The 24,306-nt window shown below is 37.6% G+C and overlaps 1 protein-coding gene across 6 annotated transcripts in view; it reads left to right on the top strand.

Annotated features, from left to right (window-relative positions):
* Positions 1-24,306, top strand: part of VWA3B (von Willebrand factor A domain containing 3B) — a 224,625-nt gene that overhangs the window by 156,423 nt on the left and 43,896 nt on the right. For 4 of the 6 annotated variants that reach the window (XR_008522064.1, XR_008522066.1, XM_024242354.2 and 1 more), the window contains exons 20-21: positions 12,105-12,223; positions 17,905-17,955. Coding sequence is in view for 3 of the 6 variants with exons in the window: in XM_024242354.2 (XP_024098122.2) it covers positions 12,105-12,223; positions 17,905-17,955 (170 nt within the window). In the remaining 3 variants the exon portion in view is untranslated. The remainder of the gene's footprint in view (positions 1-12,104; positions 12,224-17,904; positions 17,956-24,306) is intronic. The other 2 variants (XR_008522065.1, XM_054547229.1) reach the window with 1 other exon arrangement.

Raw genomic sequence — 24,306 nt, forward strand, 5'->3', positions numbered from 1 at the left:
CTCCGGAGGCTGTGTGTGTGTTCTCCTCTAGGCTGGTTCCTGGCTACTTTGCCTCAAGGTGAGTGCTCCTGTCCCTGGCTGTTACCTTGTGATTGGCAGATTTGATTTATACCTGCTTAGTCAGATGTCAACTCACCACTTGAACTTGACTTCTTCTAGAAGCAACAGGGAGAAACTGAACCCTGATTTATTTCTTGTGGGAGGTTTGGGGACAGCTCCTTCATATTCTCTGCAGTTATATTACTATTCTTGAGTTTTATTTGGGATGAAATATATTTGGTGAACTCTACTTAGAAATAGAATATTCTTGGGCTTATTATGCCTCCTTCTAAATGTCCCAACAACTTGAGGTAGAGTGAAAAGTAAATTTCTTGAAAAAAATATGGTAGGATAGGGAAGCAGAAGCATAAAATCCAAAGAAGAAACCATAAAGGAAAGATTTATAGGCTGAGGAAGTAAAAATGTTATTTTGCCTAAAAACATGTAATTAAAATGAAGACAAATCTCAGAAAAATACCTGCAACATATATGACAGACAGAAAGGGCCATAGGAGTGATATTTTACATGTGTGTATCAGTATAAAGCACCGTGTTTGTATGAATCAGTGTTCAGTATGCAAACACACATGCACATACATCCATACCATAAGGGAGTGAGAAAATGACAAATACCCCAGTGGAAAATTTAGGGAAAAAAAAGAAAAAAAGTCAAAATCATATACAAAAATATTTAAGTTTACTGGTAACCAAATATATGCCTTAAAAATGCAAATTGATAATCAATTAGACACCACCTCCCCCATCAAATTGGTAAGGTTAAAAATCACCAATAAACAGTAATGGCAACGACAGGGTGGGATGGACACTTATATCCTGCTAGTGAGAGTATAAATTGGTGCATCCTTAGTGTAAAATGTTCAGAAGCCTTAAGAGCTTATAGTTACCCCAGTGAATTCATATATTACTAGGAATCTATGTAAGGAAATAATTAGAGATACTGAAGTATATGTGCAGAGAATAATTACTACTGCCTTTAGCCAACAATGGAAAACAACACAATTCATATAATGGAATGTCATACATTCATCAGATATCACATTTCTAAAGAATAAGTTTCACACGATGAAAAGCCCTCATGCTAAATGAAATATCATGCTAAATGAAAAAAATCGGAGTATATAGTGTGTTAGAAATTTGGTTGTACATGTGACTGATGATATAGGCATGGTGGTACTTTCTCCTTCCCTCCCTTTTTTCTTTTACCAAAATGTTAACAGTTTAGCTGGGTGGTGAGACTGTTGGAAATGTTTTTTTTTTTTTAAATTTATGTAGTTTTTAATTTTTATTGTAGTACTTTTAACTCTGAACATATATTAATTATATGCTGAGAAAAATGTTAAGAAAAACAGACCTGGCCAGGTGCAGTGGCTCACACCTGTAATCCCAGCACTTTGGGAGGCCGAGGCAGGCGTATCATGAGGTCAGGAGACTGAGACCATCCTTGCCAACATGGTGAAACTCCGTCTCTACTAAAAATACAAAAAAAGTAGCTGGTTGTGGTGGCGTGTGCCTGTAGTCCCAGCTACTCGGGAGGCTGAGGCAGAAGAATTGCTTGAATTCGGGAGGCGGAGGTTGCAGTGAGCCGAGATCACGCTACTGCACCCCAGCCTGACAACAGAGCGAGACATCATCTGAAAAAAAAGAAAGAAAGTGAAACAGACCTGAAAGCAAATGATAAAATGATGTAAATGTAACGGGAATTTAATTTTTAATTAACTGCTTTATTTTTATCTGATAAGTAATATATGAATAATTCTCAGTATGTGAGATTTAAGCCATACTTAAGTCTTTAGAGGAGGCTTCTCTCACCACTATGCCTATCCATGAAAGAAACATGTTGAATAGTTTGGTGAATTTCCTCCCAATCTTTTTTCTACATATGCATATGTAAGTATGTGCACACATAACATATTTATACAGAGACACATAAGAACTTTAATAACCATGAATAAGACAATACCATATACATTTACTATTTTAAAAACTATTTTAAACATTTTGTCTTAGAGCCTTTTCCATACAGGTAGATGGTCTCATGCCTATAGTTGCAAGGCTCTTCCCCATTATTAATGGATATTTACATTGTGTCCTTCCTTCCCCTCTTACAAACATTCTTGTAACAGGTGTCTTTGCACATAGATTTTTGGGCACATCTATAAGTCTGTCTTTGGAATAAATTCCCTCAAGTCAGATGGCTGGACCCAAAGGGTATGTGCATTTTAAATTTTGACAATTCAAATCATCCTCCAAATTCATTGTGCATTTTCACTAGTATGTATCCTCACAGACAGAGTAAAATAGTACTCTCTTCCTAAGAAGAACTCTGTATAATACTTGGTAATCATTAGTCCCAGGTGTGTAGAAATGCTTTGAAAACCCTGAAAGTCATATGCAGACATAAGATCTTTATTCAGCCTGTTCTTTCCTCATTGGTTCATATGCTAAAGAAGAAAACTTAATATTCAGTCCAACATTTAGAAATTTTTTTCTCTGAGATGTATGTGATATATCCATAATCTGTAAATAATAATATGCCTCCTCTGAGGTTGTTATGGAATTAAAAGAAGTAATGCATACAGTGTAAAGTACTTAGCAGGCACTTAAAATGTTGACTTTCATTGTAAAAATATTCAACAAATTTATGCCTATTATATATGCCTGTGTTGGGCTCTAGAATACAGTGCCAAACAGGAAAGCCAACATCCCTACCCAAGCACAACCGACAGTCTCAGGAGGAAATAGCAATAAAAATGAGAGAAGTTCTAGTTAAATGTGACGAGTGGGAAGTGCTGAATGAAGACTCTGGAGATGCCCCTCACCTGGCTTCAGTGGCCACAGAAGGCTTGCCTTAGCTAGTGGCATCCGAGTTCAGACCCAGGGGAAGAGAAGGAGTTATGAAGGTGGAGAGATGGGAAGAGAGCCCCAGGCAGTGGGGGAGCTCTGGGGAAGCCTAAGGGACAGAGAATGTTTGTCATTCCAGAGAAGTTTAGTGTGAGTGGAGAAGGTGATAAAGCTGGTGAAGGAAGGGCCTTGATTGAATTAAGGATTTTGAACTTCATCCTGGGGGGAATGGAGGGGTTGTTAGCAGAGGAGAGATTAATTTGGGGTTTGAGCTGGCACACAGAGAATAGTTGGAGAGGTGGGCAGTCAGGAGGCAGCTGGGGAGATGGGGGCAGTCAGGAGGCAGGGCTGGGTGGCTGGAACTAGGCTGTGTGGCTGGAACACTGGGGATGGACCCAAAGCTCTTTACAAAGTCAAGTCAACGATGTGGGGCTGAGAGACAGAAAAATGCCAAGAGTGATTCTCCAGACTCCAGCCTGGAATATCAAGCAGGGGAAAAATGAAGGATGAGTAGTGAGGGTCCTGTTCCTCAGGGGGGCATCCTAGTCGTCTGCCTGTAGAACACAAAGCCCAGGGGAGGGGATGAACAGTTCTCAAGCGCATCCTATGGGCACTTGTGCTTGGTGCCTTCTGCGGCATTGTGAGTTCTCAAGACGGCCTGCACGTAGGTAGGCACTGCACAGCACACTTGCCCTCCCTTATTCATAGTAAGAATCACTGTGATGACAGGCATATACTGCAGTGATCTCCAGTCTCACATCCAAAGCATTTTTGTATCTTTGATTCCCTAATATTTTCTCTGACTGGAAGACACCTTCAGCTATAAATGGAAAGAATAACAAAATAATAATCTCAAATATCTCCCACCTCATGGGATGTATACCTTTTTGATGGTTGGACCTTTATGAAAAAGCAGACAAAAAGTAGAATGGAGTTGAAAAGGAAACACACTAGAGTCTTACTTCACTGAGAATCTTAATTGCCTCCTCCTCCTGTGTTCTGTGCACAGCCACATCTGTCTGCATAGAGTTGTAAAGCAGTGTCTGGCTTTGTCCCCAGCTCTTTGTTTCATTCATCACTTATGTATGGGCTCTTTCTTCTTCTGGAACACAATGCTGTTTTGGTTTTCAGTGTTTCCCGGACCAGCCTCAAATCGGTCACCTTGGAAATGAGGTATTGAGCAAAGAGGTTGCCCTAGCAACTCTTCATTACAAGATGCAAAATGGACTCGATAATTTTATCTTAGCTCTTTCAAAAAGATTAACTTGTCCCCAAGTCATATACACAATAAAACTGATTTAGCTATGTAATGAACCTAGAATTGAAAGCTCTTTATTTGCTGGTTGATTTGAAAAGCATTGAAATAATTTGGGAAGATTGGTCTGCACCACTGGAGAGTCTACATCATCACCCATCATCATCATCGTTATTGTAATGTCTTTTACATCATCTCATCAAGGCTTCCTGTGTTGTCTGTCCTTCTCCGAGTTCTGCACATAGCTTTGTGGCCAGATAACCTGGATTGGTGCTCCAGCTCTGTCGTTTACTCCTGAAGGACCATGGCGAGCTCCCTAATCTAGTATGCGATGCACCCTCATCACATACTGGGTTCTGAGTAAAGCATTTGATATCATCAAATATCTCATCTAAAACTTAGAGCGACCTGTGAAGTGACTATTCATCTCACCATTTAGCTGACAAGGAATATTTGGTGCAAAGAGGCTAGGGGTGCTGTCAAGTCATGACATTTTGTTGCTTTTAAATATAATAGCAATGAACACAAAACTGTATACTGATAGAAAAGCTTTTTAATTAAAAATTTAAAAACAGTTATCACAAAACCTACCTATGTATATATTCAATGTATAGAAAGATTAGAAAATGTAGATAAGTGAAAAAGAAAGAAGCAATAGTTATCATCCACCCCATCATCTCATGGTTATCTGGCCAGATCTTCTTATTTTCTATATATAGATATCTAGACCCTTTGTTCTATCATAATGAAATCAAACCGAACATCCTGTTTTGTACCTGCATTTTTCAACCACTTATCCATGAACATTGTTCCATGCTGGCATATACTTATCTACTATACCAGTTTAAATGCTCAGCCTTTTAATTTAAATATATTAATTTAAACTTAAATTGAGAGTAGAGTTTTATTTTCTAAAAGTTTAGATTGAAAAACTGTGAGATGTATTTTTTTTTTTTTTTTTTTGAGATGGAGTCTTGCTTGCTCTGTCGCCCAGGCTGGAGTGCAATGGCACGATCTCAGTTCACTGCAATCTCTGCCTCCCAGGTTCAAGCAATTCTCCCGCCTCAGCCTCCCGAGTAGCTGTGATTACAGGCACGCACCACCATGCCTGGCTAATTTTTTTGTATTTTTAGTAGAGATGGGGTTTCACCATATTGGCGAAGCTGGTCTTGAACTCTTGACCTTGTGATCCACCTGCCTCGCTCTTCCAAAGTGCTGGGATTACAGGCAAGAGCCACCATGTAATTTACACTGTAGTAACATATTCTCATGGGTTTATGAATGATCTTACTGACATGCCATTTGGCCAGCTGTTTTGTGGCCCTGCTTTCATTTTGTTCTATGGAGCCTGCAGGTGTTTCAGTTTGAAAGGCAGACATTTAAGTTTTGGCACTTGGCCATTTGCACAACTGTAATATCTATAAAGCTATTGCACCTACGTTCAAAGATTCCCTGTGTGGGATTTACACAGCTATTACATTTCCATTACACACATCCAATCAGAACCTCTCTTTGGCCAATCTGCTAGGAAGCTCTGGGATATTTACTAGAAGAACTGATTTAATTGAAAAACAGTGGAGTTGGAGAATTCAATCAGAGTTGAACAATAGATAATCACCAGTTTCACACTAGTTTTTCAATTTCAAAATGTTTTGTGATTGCTTTTAAACACAGCTAGAATGTTGTCAGGTGGAATTCGACCTGTTCTACTTTAACAATCAATAGCTGTGGGCACAGTTCTGTATTCTATGTTCTTAATTTAGCATATGTTATGAACATTTTTCCTTACAATAGCCATTTTGGGATGAATTTTAGTGATTACATTAACATTCAGTAATATAAATTACTTAATGTAAATTATTTAATTATTCCTCCCAACTGGGAGCAGTTTACTTGGAATTTTAAAGAATGCTCATTTTCCTGTATCTCTTTGCTATCCCTTAGAACAGTTAACAGTAAAAACAAAAAACATCAAAAAACGTTGCTAAATGGTATTTCAATTTCAATTCTTTTATCATTTGTGAATAGTTTTCTTATGTAAGCTAAATATATCTCTTAAACTGTTTTTCACTTTATTCATATGTTTAGGAAACACCTCTTAAATAGCACAGTTACATTTCATCCCATGCCTCAACTACCAAGAATTCAAATTTGGTGGAATCCAAACAATTATGTTTTATAATATGATAAATTTAAAAGAAGTTTTGAATCTCAGCCATTAATTTATATATAGTTTTAGTCTTTCATTTATTTAATAAATGATTATTTGGGACATGTTTTGTTCCAGAAACTAGTAATTTTAAAGGGGAATAAAGGATTATAAAGTTTGATGAAGAGGAAAGACATACAACAAAACTGCAATTAAATGCATTTGTCTATAAAGGAATTGAATACGAAAATATGTAGAGTGGTCAGTGCCTGGCAGAGAATAAGGATAAATAGTATCATCACTATTGATAATCACTATTGAGTACAGTGGTTGCTTACAGAGTATTTCATCTCACAGTGGGGAGAATTCTAACAGAATCGGCCCAAATTGGCCTGTTCATGCATCCCGGCAATTCCTTCTGCCTTTATGGTCAGTGACTGTCTCTCTGTACCCTCCATCCCCATCTCGATCGCTACCTCTACCTCTCTACTAGTTACAACCTTGTCACACATGGTGTAATTATTCATATCAATTTGATAAGGCTTCTAGGTTAACCTCAAGAGAATTGAATTAAAGTAGGTAATACCTTAAGCCTCCCTTTTTTAAATCAAATATTATCCAGAAGAGTCCCTCGTTAGCCAGTTATGCTTGATTTGCATCATAACAGTAATAAGTAAACATTTTCCAAGGTGCCGTGATCAGGTGGTTTTATTCCCTCTCAAACAGAGCTCTCAATGTCTTCATTAACCTCAGCTTCCTCGCCACTTGCTTTCTTACAGAAGCTGGGGGTGCCATGATTCTGTCCCCCAAGTCCTTATGAGAATGCCCCTTATGACCTCATAGTCACACTAAATTTGACATCATAAAGAAAATTCCTGTGATATCCACGCAGCCACCATGTTGTAAAAACTAAGATGTCAGACTCGAAGTGTGGGGTATGACTTTATCTTTCCCTGGATCTGCATGAGGAGAGGAAGGAGAGTGGGTGCACACAAGCCAAATCTGAGCTACTATCACACTGAAGACACAATGGCCATGAAAGGCATGAGGTTGAAATCCACAAAACAGGGAAGTAGAACACTAAGCAGTGGGTTTTTCTTAAGTACATTAAGCCAGGAGACAAGCTGATCATGGTGAAATGTTATAATGTTGCTTAGCATTCTGTGGTATTGATTCACAATTGTGCCATACTGGGCAAATTTGGAAAGCTATTTACAGACTTCTAACGGGGTATTTTTTCCAGGGAAAGAAAAACCCAAGGGACTTTCATTTTGTTGAGACTGATCCTTTTTTTCTTCTAAAAGTTTATGTGACATATAGCTCTATTTTGAGAGATGGTTTGATTTTTTTTAAATTTCTACAAGCTTCATTCTGTTTTCAAAGTTCAGTCCTCCCACCTTTCAGCCCACTGTCTGGTTCCTTCTCTTTGACAAGAATTGTTTAGAAGCCACATGCTGAATTCATGTGGTTGTTAAGTAGCAAGATTGGACTGTGCAGTTTCTTAACTTTCTTTCTCTTCAGTTTTCTAAATCTTTGCCTATTGTTTGTTTGTTTTGGTCTTTGGTGGTTTAATTACCGAATTAAATATATGTAGTTTTTAAAAAATGAAACAATACAGTAAAAAGTAAAAGTCTTATCTACCTTCTTCACTTGTCTTGAAATCTCAATTTTTAGAAGTAACCACTATTGATAGTTTTAAACCTGATTTTTAAATTTTTCCATTATTTTAAAAATAAAGCATTTCAAATAAAGTTGCAGCCACCTGTGCAACTCCTTTTGGTTCCACTTTCCATTCCTCCTTCTCCAGAGATAAACCCTAGCATGAGTTTCCATATACATTTTATTTATTTATTTATTTATTTATTTATTTATTCATTCATTCATTTATTTTGAGACGGAGTCCCACTCTGTTGCCCAGGCTGGAGTGCAGTGGTGCAATCTCTGCTCACTGCAACCTCTGACTCCCGAGTTCAAGCGATTCTCTTGCCTCAGCCTCCCAGGCAGCTGGGATTACAGGCACGTGCCACCATGCCTGGCTCATTTTTTTTTGTATTTTTAGTAGAGACAGGGTTTCACCATGTTGGCCAGACTGGTCTCAAACTCCTGACCTCAGGTGATCCGCCCACCTCGGCCTCCCAGAGTGCTGGGATTACAGGGGTGAGCCACCCCACCCAGCCTATTTTAATATTCCTAATACAAAAGAACTAAAACATGGTCCTACAGGTTTAAAACTTTATAGAAATGGTATTACATTGGAAGCACCATTATGAAACTTACTATTTGTTTTAACATTATGTTTTTGAGATTTTAGCTATCTTGATTTATTTTTCTTGCCCTATTTTTCCATTAAGTGCAATACCATTTTTTGTAAATACGAATATATTTGAACTTTTTTTAACCTCTTATTTTTTATGCTTTCTCTTAAATGTCATTTTTAAATGATCACTGCTTGTATTTCTATTCCTTTAGTGATCATTTTAAAAGTTTTAATGTAATGACAATTTTTTTTTTGAGACAGAGTCTCGCACTGTCGCCCAGGCTGCAGTGTAGTGGTGCGATCTCGGCTCACTGAAACCTCCGCCTCCTGGGTTTAAGTGATTCTCCTGCCTCAGCCTCCAGAGTAGCTTGGATTACAGGCACCCGCCACCTCCCCCAGCTAATTTTTGTATTTTTAGTAGAGATGGGGTTTCACCATGTTGGCCAGGCTGGTCTTGATCTCCTGACCTCAAGAGATCCACCCGCCTCAGCCTCCCAAAGTGCTGAGATTACAGGTGTGAGCCACCGTGCCCAGCCAACAATTTTTTTTTAACTAAGTCTGAAGATATTTTGTATTTTTATTCTCCTCCCAAACACAATGGGGGATTTTAGTACCTTTTAATTAGTCATTAAAAACCTTTCCCCCAAAAATCTTGTCACTGTGATTTAGAGTTTAACTTTTGCCTTTAGAACATGTAATCTTTTTTAACTTTCAAGAGTTAATTAAATTTTTTAACAGTTTCAGCTGTATATCTCTTTATATCTAAAAAGCGTCTTTAGTTTTCTCTTCACTGTTGAGTGATAGTTTAGCAGGATGTAAAAGTCTCTGTTAACTGTAAATTCCCCTTAGCAGATAAAGATATTATTTTCACATATCTATTATCTGATATATATACTACTCCTTTATACAGTCTGTTTTGTTTGAGTTGCTTTTAAGATTTTCTTTTAGATTCAGTATGCTGCAGTCTTATGATGATGTGTCTGTGTGTGGATTTATTTTTAGTCTTTTGTTGTGGGCTGATTTTTGATCTGAGGACTCATTTCTTTCATTAAACTCTAGAAAACTCAGCTATTATGGTTTCAAATGCTGATTATCTAACCATCTTTCTATTCTATTCTTTTAAAATGTCTATTAATATATATTGAAGTTTCTCAATCATCATCTAGTTATCTATATTATTTTTGTCTCTCTGTGCTATACTCTGGGGAAAGTCTTCAGTACTATCTATCACCCAGTTCACCAGTTCTTTTTTAAAAATTTTGTGTAGCCTAGAATTTATTCTATTAAGATTATTTTTTGTTTCAATTACAATGTCTTTTCTTCCAAGATAAATTTTTTTCTTGTTTTTTTTCCCATCCATTTCTTCTTATGACACTTTAGTAAGTTTTTGTACTTTTATATGGCTGTAACATCTTTGAACAACCTAATAATAAATAAACAATTTTAATCATAATTAATTTAAAGTCATCGTTAGATGGCTCATAAAATTAATTTATTATCATGTGAATTGACATTCTGATTGTTAATTTGCTCAGCTATGATTTTGGCATTTTTTGGTGTGTACTTGGGAATTCTAGTATGTTGGCTCATTTTCACAAGATTCTTTAAAAATCTGCCTTTTCTCTTTCTCCTTCTATTTGGCAGTTGCCTAAATCCATCCCCTTGATCCATCCCCCAACCCTCATGGGCATTTACAGCTCTTGTTCCATGGTGATGTTGTAGATATCACAGATTCAAAGAGTGCCTTGATTTAGGTCTTGTGAGGCTACATCAGTGTCCTCTCTCCCTAGGCAGGACCTTCTTTCAGGGATGAGAGACCCTCATACCAGTGCTGACGTCAGGCATTGAGCCTGACATAGGCCTTTGTTTTTCAGAACACTCCTAGTCCCACTGGCTTTCCAGGAGTTGAACTCCCTCTGCCCTGCCATCTTTGGACACACAGCTTAACAAGCCGACAGCTTCAACCCGGCTCATATGTTTACATTTCTGCTCAGCTTTTTGTCTGTAAAAACCTATCAGCATGTGTCCCTTTCTCTCTCTCTCTCTTTCTTTCTTTCCTTTCTTTCTTTCTGTTTCTTTCTTTCTTTCCTTCTCTTTCTTTCCTTTCTTTCTTTCTTTCTTCTTTCTTTCTCTCCTTCCTTCCTTCCTTCCTTCCCTCTTTGTATTATTTTCTTAAACATAGTAACAACAATAACATTATTGTATCATTTTGGAGGCAAGAGGAAACATAAAAGCATAAACTATGTCACCTCAATTAAAATTAAAAATTTACTTCTTAAAAATAATTTCCGACATTTCTAAAATGCCTACATGCTCCTTATGGGTGGAATCATTTTTGAAACAATGACAGTATAGCTTGGCATTTTCCTGTTAGGCTTTTTTGCATTTTTGTTTAAATATTAATATATGGAATATACCTTTTTGGGAACATGCATTTATTCCTTTATCAACAAACATTTGTTGAGGGAACACTGTGTGCCAGGTACTATTCTAAGTGATAGGAATACAGTAGTGAATAACACAAAATTTCTTGTCTTATGGAACTTATATTCTGATAGAGAGAGGTAGGTAATATGCAAATAGGTAAACATAAAGTTACAGTTACTATTAAGATTAAAGAAGAATTTGGAAAAAAAGATTGAAGGAGGGTTTCAATTCTAGAGAAGATGAGGTAAGCATCTGTCACCCTGTTTCTGCCTAATACAACTGTAAATCTTGGATAGAATACATGGAGAAGCTAACAGTGAACTTTGAAATTGAAAGGGTTCCCCCAAAATTGGGGAAGGAGACCAGAATTTGAAGTTCCACCAAACCAATACATTTACCATCTTTTCCCCCCTGGAGCCGCTTGGCATGAAATCAAAGATATCCCAAAACCCAGAAGTAAGTACCAGGCACAGAGAGAAAGAACTCAAAAAGAAGCCTCATTTATTGATCACTAAGCATTCTTTCACATGTGTAAGACTCTCTTATCTGAGATCACACCATTGCACTCCAGCCTGGGCTACAAGAGTGAAACTCCATCTCAAAAACAAACAAACAAACAAAGGATAACAAAAATAGTCAAAATATAGTAACTATAATCAAATATTCTCAAAAGAAAATCAAATGTAAAATAAATATATGAAAAAGGCGTTTAACTCAAATAGCAATTTACAAAGAAGCAACAATGAGATCTATTTCTTATTGCCCACTCTTACCAATTTTACAGAGACTTCTGAAGATAATTCGCAATTCTAATTAAGGTTTTCTGAAATAGTTTTGGTGGTGGTTGTTTTTTGGTGTGTGTGTGTGTGCATGTGTGTATGTGGTGGTGGTGATTTCTAAAATATATAGTTTTAAACATTGAACAGTAAAGGTTAGCAATGATATCTCTGATTCTTTTTTCTCTGTGATTTACTGTGTTTTCTAATTTTCTACATTTATTGTATATTGACTTTATAGTCAGAGAAAACATATTATACAACTATGTAGATATATTTTTGAAGGCACGCGTTAACCTATCAAGTGACACTTTCCTTTCCTTTGCCATTGACATGCAGGTGTTCCCTCTGGCACATGTGTGCAAAGACACAAATAAGATGACATTAATTAACCCCCAAGGAGCCAAACTCAATATCTACAAGCAAAAAGTGGAACAGGCAATTCAATCCTATGAAAAGTGAGTATTACTCTTGGCTGCTCTTTAATGGATGTGGAATTTATTTTATGGAGAAGGAGACTTCTCTTGTTTTAGCTTAGCTTTTTTTTTTTTTTTTTTTAAATGAAGCAGCTATTTAAAAATTGTTCAGGCTGGGTGTGGTAGTTCATGCCTGTAATCCCAGCACTTTGGGAGACTGAGGCAGGAGGCCAGCTTGAGGCCAGGAGTTTGAGATCAGACTGGGCAACAATAGGAAGACCTTGTCTCTACAAATAATTTAAAGAATGATATCACAACAGGATGATTGCAATCAACAATAATTTATTGTACATTTAAAAATAATTAGAAGAGTATAATTGGAGTATTTGTAACACAAAGAAAGGATAGATGCTTGAGGTGATGGATACCCCATTTACCCTGATGTTATTATACATCATATGCCTGTATCAAAATATTTCATATAACCTACAAATATATACACCTACTGTGTACCCACAAAAATAAAAATAAAATTCTGCAATGAAAAATAAATAAGTAAATACAGGCTGGATGTGGTGGTGCGGGCCTGTAGTCCCAGCTACTTGGGAGGCCAAGAGGGGAGTTGCTTGAGCCCAGGAGTTGGAAGCTGCAGTGAACTGTGATTGCACCACTGCACTCCAGCCTGGGTGATAGAGTGAGACCTCGTCTAAAAAAAATTGCTCATAAGGAATATAAACAACAGTGGCAGCAGCTATTGTAGGGGCTTCCTACATGCTAGGCGCTGCATCAAGTACTTTACCTGAATATCTTCAACAAGATTTTAAAGAAACTATCTTCCCTTTCTAATATCCATAAAAATCTCATGTTTCCATGAGATCTGTAAAGTTTTCCTTTTAGCAGAATGCATCTGATTGTTTTGGCATCTAACATTCTATAAAGTGACTAACAAAACTTGACAGTAATGAGAAAATGGAAATAACAGTTTTTGTTAATTTTAAAATTACTTTTATCAAGTTCAAGATGATGATCAAGTTGACGACAGTGAAAATCACCCTTGTGTCCTTGCTGAGACAGGAGACTCTGCTCACAGGCTGGTCCTTGTCCATGCTGTAATCACCTCCCTCCCCGGTCCCCAGCCCTTAATTAATCCTGGGTGCACAAACTTAATTAAACTCTGAGCATTCGGCTCCTTCAGGCCAGCGTGTCCTCGGTTCTGGGAACTGTGCAGTTGGGTTGTCATTTGCCAGCACGTGGGCGGGTGAAATAAAGTTCAGAAAAGTTAACGATTGGCCCAGGCCAGCATGTGTTGGTCTGCTGTCGTTTTGCAGCGTGTCTAGCATATGCTCAGTCAAACAAATATAAGGCCTGATCCTGCCCCAAGAAGGATCATTCCAACGGGAGGACTCGCCCCACTGTGCCCATCCCAGGCCTCTCCAAACCCCCTTTAACGTGAGCCTCCATCGCTGCCCTCACCCGAGAGTGGAGGCCGCCTTACCAGGCTCCTCAGCAGCCTCTGTGGGCTCCTCAGTATTTCTGAATCTTTACCTGAGAGGAAAGAAGAACCAAAGATGAGCGTTTCTTTGGGAAGCAGGATGAGCTATTCAAGGTTCACCCTTCCCCGTGGGTCGGAGACTTCCAGACAGGCCTTGCCTCCCAGCTCGGCGCCTCTCCGGTTACGCTGCTGTCCCCAGCTGGGTCTTTCATCCCTTCTCGCCTCGGCACCAATGATCCTCCTCAGAGAGACCTCTCGGGAGCTCCTCTCCGCGCCCACCCTGCGTGTGGCCCTCAGAGCACTCACAGCTTCTGCAGGGGCGGTGGCTTGGTGACCATCTCTGCCCTCTAGGATGTCAGCTCCCAAGGCCAGGGCTCAGCCAGCCTTGCTTCCTCCTGCATCCCCTATTCCTAGCAGGTGTCTGTATGTATATGACTATTCAAATTTTATATAGTTCAATTCTTCAAATTCAGTCATTCAAAATGCAATATAACAATACCATTCACACTCTAATGTAGTTTGCTTGAATAATTCAAATATTCGAGTCCTGTAATTACCCGGCCTGTGAAAGCCTGATGCAGGGCCACGAGCTAGATAGAGCTCCACGGTCAGATGGTTCGCGGGGGTTTCCTGCTTGGTTCTGACACCAGCTCTGTTCCAGTGTGTGACAGTCGTGAGCCTCAGATTCCTTGTTCACAGAATCTATCTCACAGGCCTGTTGTGAGGATTATGTAAATGATATATAAAGAGGAACTGATGTTCATTACTTCCCCCTTTCACTCCCGACTCTGCTGACCCTAAAATAACCACAGGTGCGTGGAGTGAAATCGTCATCTGGTTCTTCCCACTGCATTGACCTTTTCCCAAGGATTTCAGGAAAGGACAGGGACCCCCCTCCCGGGCAAAAGAGAGGCCTCTTTTCTTAGCAGCAAAACCAAAACAAACATAGTAAGTCATTTGTCCTCCTTCTTACTTTCAGTGAGTGAATCTGGAAAAGCCTTTTAGTGCCCTCTAGAGAAATATTGTCACTATATTGTTATTAATTATATTAACTTCAAGTTATTAACAATTTTAACATAATTGATATTATTTAATAATTAAGTTACTGATTGAATTGTTATTATTTGGAATCACTAATTTGATGTTTGTATCAAGTAAATTATTTAACATTGTTATTTAATATTAATAGTAACATGAATATTATATAGAACCAAATTTCCTGATCATTTGCATTCAATAGTGTTTAAGAGTGTTGTTGGTATAAATGTCAATTTCTTTTTCCATTTTGCTTTACTTTTCTCAAGATATTCAGAATATGAAAAGTAATTAATGACACATTTACCACTCCCATCCCCAATATAACATTTCTAAGGAGTTTCCCAACAAAGATAAGCGAGATGTAACTTTAAAAACATCCTTTGTGTAATCATAAATCCATATGTTTAAGGATGACCAGGCATATGGAAAGCTCACAGTCCTTTGGTCAAAATAATGACATAAACTTGTTATTGGGGTCACACTTAGTGCCCATGCATGGGAGTTCTTTTGTCTCATTTTAAAAATCGAGGCAGCAATTTTGGCTTTGTGTGTCTGAGTATAAGCTTTGAGTGGATATTGCCAGGGCTGGCTGGATTCTGGAGTGATTTTTCTGCTGCTGACTTTCATTGAAAGTCCTCAGATCACAGAAGCAGCATCCATTCTAGCCTGTCTTGGGGACCATGCTTAGAAACCTCTCCTTACCGTCTGCAGTTTGCTGGGCCGGCTGCTTCTCGGCCTTCTGAAGTGTCACTAGTTACAAGTTGCTTTGCAAATGAGTCAACTCTTGGCACAAGCCGATTTGAGAATTAGAGATACAGAAAGTTGGCGAATGCAATCCCTCAGCCAAATTTCACTCTCCTACAAAAAACAAAGAGGGAAACTTTGTTAGAAAAATCCCTGAATCATGGGGCTGGACCAGCCGCGGAGAGGCCCTCAGGTCCAGTGCCGGGCCCGAATCCCACAGGGACTCCCTCATCCCATGTGCTGACTGGCTTTCCTGCAGTGGCCTCCCTGGTCAGTAGAGCCATTGAAGTATTTTAGTGAAGATGGAAAATAGGGGAATAACAAAGGCTATGAAAATGTGCTCCTGGAAAAATATTTTCTAAAGAAGTGAATTAAAATTAGAGACCTCTGCTAGCAAACTGGACCCACATTTACCAATGACTACTCAGCGTTTCTAAGCCTTGCTTTTCAGAACCTGGAGGGAATAAACATTGAGCTATTCCTGGTCACTTTATGTATGCATCTCACTTAATCCTCTCAAGGATTCCAAGGGCAGGTGGTGTTAGCCTTGCCTTATCAATGAGAAAACAGTTTCCAAAAGCTATGTAGCACAGGATCACACAGCAGCAAAATGAGGACACCAAGGTTTGAACCCAGAGCCCTTACCACACTCCCAGCCTCCCCACCACACTGCCTCCACTCTCTACATTTACATTTAAGGGGATTGTGAATGGGTTTTTTGTTTGTTTGTTTGCTTGTTTGTTTTTCAGAGAAGCACAAAGATACCTAAAATGCGTACTATAAGTCCTTTTAACAAATCTTGGCAGCCTTAATCATTATTACCTGAATCACACGATTCAAGAAAGCCAATTTCCAAATAGACCTCAAAGAACCAAACATCTCAAGTGAGACAGAAGCACTGAGCTGGCTTATTTCCCTCTTCCCGACTCTTTTTCTATCACTTAGAGCATATTTACCTGGATCGGACACAATTTATGTGCTGTGTACACACTAGCTCAAGTCCTCATGGCGACACTAGGAGTGGAGCGGTACAATTAACTATCCCCACTTTACTGAAAAGTTGGGCACTGGCCCAAAGCCTTATGGCAAGAAGGAGAAGAAGCTGACTGAGCTTTGGGCCCTGGCATTGTGGCTCCGGAGTCTACCCTCTTCACCACCATGCAGACGCCCTTTCTGTGTTCTCACCAGGCTCATGATGGGAGGGCAGGGCAGGAGAATGCAGCCACCTGAAATGTGTCCTCTGAGCCCTGTCCAGCTGATACTGGGTCCAGTGGTTAGAAGAATGCCTCCTGAAGAGCAGTAGCATTCTCCTACCTCATTGTATGGAAGCAGTGTTTTTTGTTTTTGTTTTTTGTTTTTTTTGAGATGGACTCTCGCTCTGTCACCCAGGCTGGAGTGCAGTGGCGTGATCTTGGCTCACTGCAACCTCCGCCTCCTGGGTTCAAGCTATTCTCCTGCCTCAGCCTCCTGAGTAGCTGGGAGTACAGTCGTCTGCCACCACGCCTGGCTGATTTTTGTTTTTTTTTTTTTTTTTTTTTTTGGTACAGACAGGGTTTCGCCATGCTGGCCAGGCTGGTCTCGAACTCCTGACCTCAGGTGATCCGCCCATCTCAGCCTCCCAAAGTGCTAGGATTACAGGCGTGAGTCACTGCGCCCGGCCGGAAGCAGTGTTTTTTAATGGAACATCAGCTCACAACCCTGGAGCCAGTGTTCTCTGCCCTGCAGCTCAGAAAGCCTGCTTTTGGGTAATGATGTCCTGACACAATGACTCGGAACTGGGCTGGGAACTCAAGAAGCAACACTGATTAGTAGCCAAAAGAGCAGCTATGGCTACCCTGTAGGAACCACTAGCTCCAACCTCTTTCTTTGCTCTTGGGTCGACAGCTTCCCTCTGAAAACGTGATCAGTCTCAGCACCGCCAGCCAGCAGCTGTGGGTGAGCAAGGTGCTTCATCCAGCTGCCCCTCCTAGCAGCCTCATTTGGAAAACAAGGCAGCCAGGCTGCTTGATCTCTAAAGTGTGTCCCAATCCTATTATTTATGACCCTGTTAACCTCTTTTGATCTGAGAATCCAGGCAGAAGAGTGTCTACAGAAAGCGAACTAAAGAACACAGTTATGTTTCCATAAGAAGAAAAATGGTGGGTGTTTAGAAACGACTTAAAACAGAGATAATGAAGACCAGTTTGTCAACTGCCTTTACTCAGTCTGAGTTTTACCTGACTGAGCTGGGGACTGAGCCCTCCTTTAATATTTGACACAATTGCCACAAAACCATGAGGCTGCTGCAGTGATGCTGAGGTGACACATCCAGTGTCTTTAAGCACATGACAGTGGCCTGGCTCAGTGGAGATGATGCTTAGATGGGCTCCCACTGCGGTGCCTTTGGTTAACCTTTTGCCATGAAATTAAGTACTGCTACAAAATTATTGTTGACTTTTTTTTTTAACAGGCACTTGAATAAAATTGTTTGGCGAGCATTATCTCAAGAGGAAAAAGAAAAGTAAGCCATTCCATTCCCTCCTCACTTTTTTTTTTTTTTTTGGTGAAATTTACGTAACATAAAATTAACCATTTTAAAGTGTACAATGCAGAGGTATTTAAAATATTCAAAATGTTCTGCAAACCACTACCTTTTTCTAGTTTCAAAACTTTTTCATTACCCCAGAAAAACACTTTGTAACCATAAATTAATCACTCCCCATTCCTGTCTCCCCGTTTTCCGGGTTACCACCAGTTTGCTTCCTGTCTTCTATGATGTTGGCTACTCTGGATATGTCATATGAAGGGAATCATACAGCATGTGACCTTTTGTGTCTGGCAGCTTTTACTTAGTTAATGGAAAAGCCTCATGTTTTCAAGGTTCACCCAGGTATCAGTACTACATGTGTATATATACACCACGTTTGTCTGTCCATTCTTCCACTGACGGGCGTTTGGGTTGCTTCCGCTTTTTTGCTATCACGAACTATGTTGCTATATGCGTTTGTGTAGAAGTTTCTTTGTGGACATATGTTTTCATTTCTCTTGAGTATATACCTAGCAATGGATTTACTTGTCACATGGTAATTCTATGCTTAACTTTTTGAGGAGCCACCAAACTGTTTTCCACAGTGGCTATGCCATTTTTAGAACATATCTATTTATTTTTATTGGCCCATAATAATTGTACATATTTCGGGGTACATGTGATATTTTGATACTTTCACACATGTAATGATCAAATCAGGGTGTTTAGGCTATCTATCACCTCAAACATTTATTATCCCTTTGTGTTGGGAACATTTCAAGTTGTCTCTTCTAGCTATTTTGAAATATACAATAAATTATTGTTAACTATGATCTCCCTACTGTGTTATCAAGTGCTAGAACTTTTTCCTTCTACCTAGCTGTATGTTTGTATTCATCAACCAAACCTCTCTTCATCTCCCCTGCCTCCACACACACTCTTCCCTGCCTCTGGTAACTATGATTCTATTTTCTGCCTCCATAAGATCAACTTTTTTTTTTCTTTTTAGCTCCTACAGATGAGTGAGAACTATTTGTCTTTCTGTGCCCAGCTTATCTCACTTAATATCATGACCTCCAGTTCCATCCACGTTGCTGCAAATGATAGGATTTTGTTCCTTTTTTGGCTAAATAGTATTCCATTGTGTATATATACCACATTTTCTTTATCCACCCATCCGTTGATGGATACTTAGTTTGATTCCACATCTTGCTGCAATAAACATGAGGGTGCAGGTGTCCCTATGATACATATTGATTTACTATCTTTGGATAAATATCCAGTAGTGAGATTGCTGGATCACGTGGTAGGTTCTTATTGTGCCACATCCTCACGAACACTTGACATTTTCCTTTTCTTTTTTTTTTTAAGTCATTCTCATGGGTGTGAAAGGCTATTCTCTTCTGGTTTTGATACACATTTTCTTAATGACCAATGATGTTAAACATCTTTTCATGTGCTTGTTGTCCATTTGTATATCTTCTTTGGAGAAATGTTTATTCAAGTTCTTTGTCCATTTTCAAATTGGATTGTGTTTTTGTTGTATAACTTCTGAGGATTAAGTCATTATCAGATATTTGATTTGCCAGTATTTTCTTCCATGCTATGGGTTATCTTTTCATATTCTTCATAATGTCCTTGGATGTCCAAAAGTTTTTAAGTTTTAGGAAGTGAATTCACCTTTTTTTCTTTTGTTTGTGTTTTTAGTGTCATATCTAAGAATCCATTGCCAAATACAAAGTCATGAGCATTTATCCTTTTGTTTTCTTCTAATATGTTTACGGTTTTAGGTCTTACATTTGGGTTTTTGACCCATTTTTGAGTGAATTTTTGTATCTGGTGTGAAGTAGGGTTCCAGCTTCATTCTTTTGCATGTAAATATCCAGTTTATCCAGCACCATTTGTTTCAGAGACTATTCTTTCCTTTTGAATGGTCTTGGCACCCTTGTCAAAAATCATCTGACCATAAATGTTTGAGTTTATTTCTGGACTCTCTATTCTATTCCACTGGTCTATATATGACTATCTTTGTGCAAGTTGACACTGCTTTAATTACTGTAGATTTGTATTCAGTTTTGAAATTAGGAAGTATGAGTCCTTCAACTTTATTCTTCTATTTCAAAATTGTTTGGGCTATTCAGGGCCCCTTGAAGTTTTGTATAAATTTGAGGATTGGCTTTTCTATTTCTGAAAAAAAAATGGAATTTTTATAGGGATTATATTTAATATAAAAATTGCTTTGAAGAGTATTACCATTTTAACAATATTGTTTTCCAATCAATGAACATAGGATGTCTTTCCATTTATTTAGTGGATCTTTAATTCCTTCAGCAATGTTATATAGTTTTCAGTATACATGCCTTTCACATCCTCTGTTATTTTGTTCTTTTGGGTGCTATTATAAATGGGATTGTTTTCTTAACTTCATTTTCAGATTGTTCATTGCTGGTACATAAAAACACAGCTGAATTTTGTATTTTGACTTTGTACCTTGCAACTTTGCTGAATTTATTGGTACTAGTAGCTTTGTGAGGAATCTGTAGGGTTTTCTATATATAGAAACATGTCATCTGCAAGTAGAAATAACTTTACTTCTTTCTTTCTAATTTCTAATCTTTACTCCTTTTATTTCTTTTTCTTACCTAATTGATGTAGCTAGTACTTCTAGAACAACATTGAATAGCAGTGGTGAAAGGGGACATTCTTGGCTTGTTCCTGATCCCAGTGAGAAAGCAAGGAAGTTCCCTGTATTCCTAGTTTTCTGATTTTTTTATCATGAAAAGTGTGTGTTAAATTTTGTCAAGTGCTTTTTCTGTATCTATTGAGATGATCATGGTTTTTTTCCCTTTGCTCTACTAATGTGGTATATTAAATCATTTGATTTTCTTAGGTTGAACCACTCCTGCATTTCTGGCATAAATCCTATTTAGTCATGGTGTACAATCCTTTTAATGTTCTGTTGGATTTGATTTGCTAGTGTTTTATTAAGAATATTTATGTCCATATTTATAAAGAAAATGGTCTGTAGTTTTCTTTGACATGTTTGTCTGGCCTTGGTATCAGGGTAATTCTCTTCTTGTTGACTGTTAAGAAGTATTCCCTCATCCATTTTTTGGAAGAGTTTGAGCAGTATTGTTGTTAATTATTTGTTTGGTAGAATTCACCAGTGAAGGCATCTGCTTCTTAACTTCCCTTTGTTGGGGGATTTTTGATTTCTTATGCAAAGTATTTAATTGTTATATAGGCTGTTGAGATTATCTATTTCTTCTGGAGTCATTTTGGTAATCTGTTTCTAGGAATTTGTGCATTTCATCTAGATTATTTATTTTTGGCATAGAACTATTCATAGTATTCTCTATAATTCTTTTTATTTCTGTAAGCTGAATTGGTAATGTGCCTGCTTTCACTTCTAATGGTGGTAATTTTGTGTTTTTTCCTTTTAGTCAATCTAGCTGAAGATTTGTCAATTTTGTTGATATTCTCAAAGAATAAACTTCGTTTTGTTGATTCTCTCAATTGTTTTTCTATTCTGTAATTTGTTTTTAAGTGCTCTCCTCTTTATTATTTCCTTCCTCTGCTGGCTTTGGGTTTAGTTTTCCGTCCTTTTTCTAGGTCCTTAAGGTGTAAATTTAGGTTGTTGATTTGAGAGCTATCTTTTAATGAGGAATTTACAGTCATAAAACTTCATCTGAGCACTGGCTTTGCTGCACCCATAAATTTGGGTGTGTTATGTTTTCATTTTGATTTATCTCATACTGCTTTCTAATTTCTCTAGTAATTTCTTCTTTGGCCTATTGGTTGTTTGAATGTGGTATTTAATTTCTATGCATTTTCCATTTTTCCAGTTTTCCCTTCATTATTGTTCTAGCTTTATTCCATTGTGGGTGAAAAATATACTTTGTGTGATTTTAACCTTTTAAATACCTTGAGAATTGCTATGGTTAACATATGGTCTACCCCAGAAAATGTTAAATGTGCACTTAATGTATATTCTGATGTTGCTGGATGGGGTGTTTTGGATACGTTTGTTAAGTCTAGATCATTTATAGTGTTTTCTAGTCCTCTATTTTCTTATAAATTTTCTGTCTAGATGTTTTATCCATTATCTAAAGTGAGGTGTTGAAGTCTCCAACTATTTTTACACAGTAGGCCCTCTGTATATGTGGGATCTGCATTCATGATTCAGCCAACCATGCATAAAAAATATTTTTTAAAAAAGAAAAATAATAATACAATAGAAATACAAGTAAAGATAAGTATAGTGCAACAACTATTTATGTAGCATTTACATTGTATTTGGTATTATAAATAATCTAGAAATGATTTAAAGTGTGCAGAAGGATGTGTGTAGGTTATATGCAAATATGACACTATTTTATTTAAAAGGCTTGAGCATCTGTGGATTTTGGCTTCCATAGGGGGTACTAGAACCAATCTCCCGTGGATATCAAGGCATAACTATACATAACTGTCTATGCCTCCCTGTGATTCTGTCAATATTTGCTTCACACATTTTAGGAATCTATGCATGTATGTTTCTAATTTTTATATCTGCTTGATAATTTGAGACTTTTAGCGATATAAGATGTTACCTTTTGTCTCTTGTAACAATTTATAACAAATCTATTTTACTGGTAATATTATAGCCACTCCAACTCTCTTTGGTTACTATTTCCATGGAATATCTTTTTTCATCCTTTCACTTTTAACCTATTTGTGTCTTTAGGTCTAAAGTGAATCTCTTTTTAAGCAGCATATAGTTGGATCATTATTTTCCTCATTCTGCCAGTCTTTCTGTTTTAATTGGTGAGTTTAATCTATTGACATTTAAAGTGATCACCAATAATGAAGAATTTACTTCTGCCATTGTGCTATTTGTTTTGCATGTCAAAATTTTTGTTCCTCAATTTCTCCAATATTTGTTTCTTTTATTTTTGATTTGTTCTAATGGGTCGTTGTGATCACTCTTTATTTCCTTTTCTGTATACTTTTTAGTTATTTTCTTAGTGGTTACCATGGGAATTATAGTTAACCTCCTAAATTTATAACAATCTTGTTTGAATTGATATGAAGTCAGTTTTAGTAGCCAACATTAACTGTTCCTATTCAGCTTCAACCTCTTTTATATAGTTATTGTCACAAATTATATCATTTACATTGTGTGCCCATTAACACTGATTTATAATTATTATTTTATGCATTTGCCTCTTAAAGAATAAAGAAAACAACAAAAGGAGTTACATACCAAACATACAAGAATATTGTGTTTGTATTTACCTATGTAGTTATCTTTAGTAGTACTGTTTATTTCTTCATGTGGCTTAGAATTATCTTCCAGTATCCTTTCACTTGAACATGAAGAGCTCTTTATAGCATTCCTTTTAGGACAAGTCTACTAGTAACAAACTCTCTTACCTTTTATTTATCTAGAAATGTCTTAATCTTGTCTTCATTTTTGAAGAATAGTGTTACCAGATAGAGAATTCTTGACTGATATATTTTTTTTCAGGACATTAAATATATCAACCTGTTGCCTTCTGGCTTCCATAGTTGATGATGTGAAATCAACTGTTAATCTTATGGAAGAGTCCTTATTTATGACAAGTCACTTTTGTCTTGTTCCTTTTAAGATTCTCTTTGTGCCCTTCAGTAGTTTAATTGTAATGTGTGTTGGTGTGACTCTCTTTCAGTTTATCCTGCTGGAAGTTTTCTGAGCTTCATGAATCCTTCTCCACATCCTTGGCAACACTTCTTATTTTCTATTTTGTTTTGTTTTTGTAGTGACCATCCTAATGGATATGAAGGATATCTCATAGTGGTTTTGATTTGTATTTCTCTATTTTTTTACATGATTCCTGGACATTTGTATATCTTCCTTGGGGAAATGTCTAGTCAAGCCCTTTATCCATTTTTATATTGGGTTATGTTGTTGTTGTTGAGTTGTAGGAGTTGTTTATATATTCTGGACATTAACCCATTCTCAGGTTTATTATTTGCATACACTTTCTCCCATTTTTTAGGTTGCTGTTTCACTCTGTTGATGTGCAGCTACTTTCTTTGATGAACAAAAGTTTTTAAGTTTAATATAGTCCCATTTGTCTATTTTTGCGTTTGCTGCCTACACTTTTGGTGTCATATCCAAAAAAGCTTGCCAAATTCAGTATAATGAAGCTTTATCCCTGTTTTCTTCTAGGAGTTTTATAGGCTTGGATATTTAATCTGTTTGAGTTAGTTTTTATATATATTTTAAACCAAGAGTCCAACTTCTTTCTTTTGCATATGGATAACCAGTTTCCCCAGAATCACTTCTTGGAGAGACTGTTGTTTTTCCTTTGTGTAGTCTTG

The sequence above is a fragment of the Pongo abelii genome, chromosome 12 (genome assembly GCF_028885655.2).
Source record: "Pongo abelii isolate AG06213 chromosome 12, NHGRI_mPonAbe1-v2.0_pri, whole genome shotgun sequence".
Lineage (NCBI taxonomy): Eukaryota > Metazoa > Chordata > Mammalia > Primates > Hominidae > Pongo > Pongo abelii.